This window comes from Alexandromys fortis, unplaced genomic scaffold, assembly GCF_014885135.2.
Source record: "Alexandromys fortis isolate MF-2015 unplaced genomic scaffold, M_Fortis_MF-2015_v1.1 scaffold_41, whole genome shotgun sequence".
Lineage (NCBI taxonomy): Eukaryota > Metazoa > Chordata > Mammalia > Rodentia > Cricetidae > Alexandromys > Alexandromys fortis.
In genome coordinates this window covers 1615579-1618078 of record NW_026067923.1, presented here as the reverse complement: position 1 = coordinate 1618078, position 2500 = coordinate 1615579, and the positions used below count along the sequence as shown (strand labels likewise).

The 2500-nt window shown below is 47.2% G+C and overlaps 1 protein-coding gene across 1 annotated transcript in view; it reads left to right on the top strand.

Annotated features, from left to right (window-relative positions):
• The window catches only part of Nceh1 (neutral cholesterol ester hydrolase 1), a 64791-nt gene that overhangs the window by 40306 nt on the left and 21985 nt on the right, over window positions 1-2500 (top strand). The window contains exon 2 of the mRNA XM_050142059.1: window positions 1797-2025. Within this exon, the coding sequence (XP_049998016.1) occupies window positions 1797-2025 (229 nt within the window). The remainder of the gene's footprint in view (window positions 1-1796; window positions 2026-2500) is intronic.

Below are 2500 nucleotides of genomic sequence, written 5' to 3'. Positions count from 1 at the left end.
TAGCAGAGTGTGAATAAAGAATATGGGTTAACTTAAAATATAAGAGCTAGTTAGTAATAAGCCTGAGCTATTGGTAATAAACCTCTGTGTCAGTTATTTGGGAACAGGCAGTCAGAACAGGAAAACTCCACCCACAGAGAGAGGAATTAGAAGATACGAGATAGAAAGAAGTGACTATGCTAGAAAAATGGTAGGACCACTGTCAGGACCCAGTCCATCAGACACGAGGAGAGTGAAGCCGTGAGCTGCCATGGAGTCTTGAGAGCAGTAGCTCATATTACAAGTTACTGAGACACACATGTGGCTGAAGCATCAGACAACAGACTTTCCAGGGCTCCTCTCCCTGGGACCCAAGAATACTTGTGGTCTTAATATGTTTTCTGTTGCTGCGATAAAATACCATGACCCAAAACAACTTGAGAAGGAAGAGATTTGTTTCAGCTTATAGCTTTTAGTCCATCATACAGGGAATTCAGGGCAGGAACTCAAGGCAGGAAGTGATGCAGATGCCATGGGGGAAGGCTGCTACTGGTTTCCTCCTCTTGGCTTGATCAACCTACTTTCTTACAGCATCTACAACCACTGCTCAGGGTAGCACCCCCGACAGTGAGCTGGGACTTCCCCCATCAAACATCAATCAAGAAAATGGACCACAGGTCTATCTAGTAGGGGCAGTTTTTTCATCTGGGGTTCTCTCTTCTAAAATGATCCTGATTTTATCGAGCTGACATAACAAGTAGCCAGTACCCATACATAAACCTTCTCTGGTAATTTGTTTACAACTTTTAGCCAACAGTTTCAAATCATGGTTATCAGTCTTTTTGTTTTGCATTTTATTTTGGAGAGAGTCTCATGCAGCTCAGGCTAGCCTAAGACTCTAATGAGGTAACCGTGGATTGCTGATCTCGGGTCTCACCTCCCAAGGGCTGGCATTGCACATGGCCACCACCAATCTCCCGACATAGTTGCTAGTATACTCATTTTATGGCTAGGAAGGTGTGGCACAGAGGGGCTTAGTGATTGACTCAGAGTTCTAGGACTGCTAAGAGGGGACAGTGGCTCTGGACCTCTCTGGTCCAAGAGCAGTGTTTGTAAGAACTGTCTCCAGGCAGCTGGTCTGGAATATTGAGTAAATCAAAACAGCACAGTGAGCCAGGTTGTTGGTGCTTGCATGCCTTTAATGCAATCCAGCACTCAGTTGGCGAAAGGCAGGCAGATCTCTGCGAGGAGGACGAGGCCAACCTGGTCTAGCATAGCAAGTTTCAGAGCCAGGGCCTCATAGGGGGATCGTTCTCCTTCTTGCTCCCCATCCCAGCTCTCATTAGCTTTCAAAACAAATAAAAAGCCAAACTCCATGTAACTGGAGGTTTCTCTTGTCCGCCGGTCCTGAATAAACACGCAGAGGCTTAATATTAATTACAAACTGTTTTACCTATTAGCTCAGGCTTATTACTAACTAGCTTTCATCTTAAACTAATCCATTTCTATTAATCTGTGTAACTGCCACATGGCCATGGCATTACCTCACATCTTCTCTGGCAGCTACTGGCTTCTCTCTGACTCTGTGCTTGTTCTCGTTTGTTCTTCCTGTATCTCTGTTTGGATTTCCTGCCCGCCTCTATTCTGCCTGGCTATTGGCCAGATCAGCTTCTTTATTAACCAATGGTAATAAGACATTCACAGCATACAGAGGACATCCCACATCACCCCACATGTAGAATTGGTGAGTGTGGCTTTGTGGGTGTCAGCCTGGTGTGGATGCTAACACCTCCCCCCTTTCTTCCCATACCCTGCAGAGTAACCTGATACATTCCCTGGGGCTGAGCCACCACCTGATTGCACTGAATTTCATCATCATTTCTTTTGGGAAGAAAAGCGCAAGGTCTTCTCCAAAAGTGCAGGTGACCGACACAGACTTTGATGGGGTGGAAGTCCGAGTGTTTGAGGGGTCTCCGAAACCTGATGAGCAGCTGCGACGCAGCGTGATCTATATCCACGGAGGAGGCTGGGCCCTGGCAAGCGCAAGTAAGTCCCTGTCACCTTCAGGAGGGTCGGCGTGCTTTGCTCCGGGAGGGGCTGTGATTATTGTTTAAGAATGGGAGCAGTAGCCGGGCGGCGCACGCCTTTAATCCCAGCTCTGGGAGGCAGAGGCAGGCGGATTTCTGAGTTCGAGACCAGCCTAGTCTACAGAGCTAGTGCCAGGACAGGCTTCAAAGCCACAGAGAAACCCTGTCTCGAAAAAAACAAAAAAAAAACAAAAAAAAAAAAAAGAAAAAACAAAAGAATGGGACCAGTTCTCCTGGACCGTTATGATTTCTCCTGTCATTCTACCTATATCAGCAGTGCCATTTGTATGATTACGGCATAGAAAGTTTTGCCTTATTGGCTCCCCTTTCTGTTTTTTCTTCCTGTCTTTTCTTCCTATCCTCCCTCCCTCCCTCCCTCCCTCCCTCCTTCCCTCCCTCCCTCCCTCCCTCCCTGCCTCCCTCCCTCCCTCCCT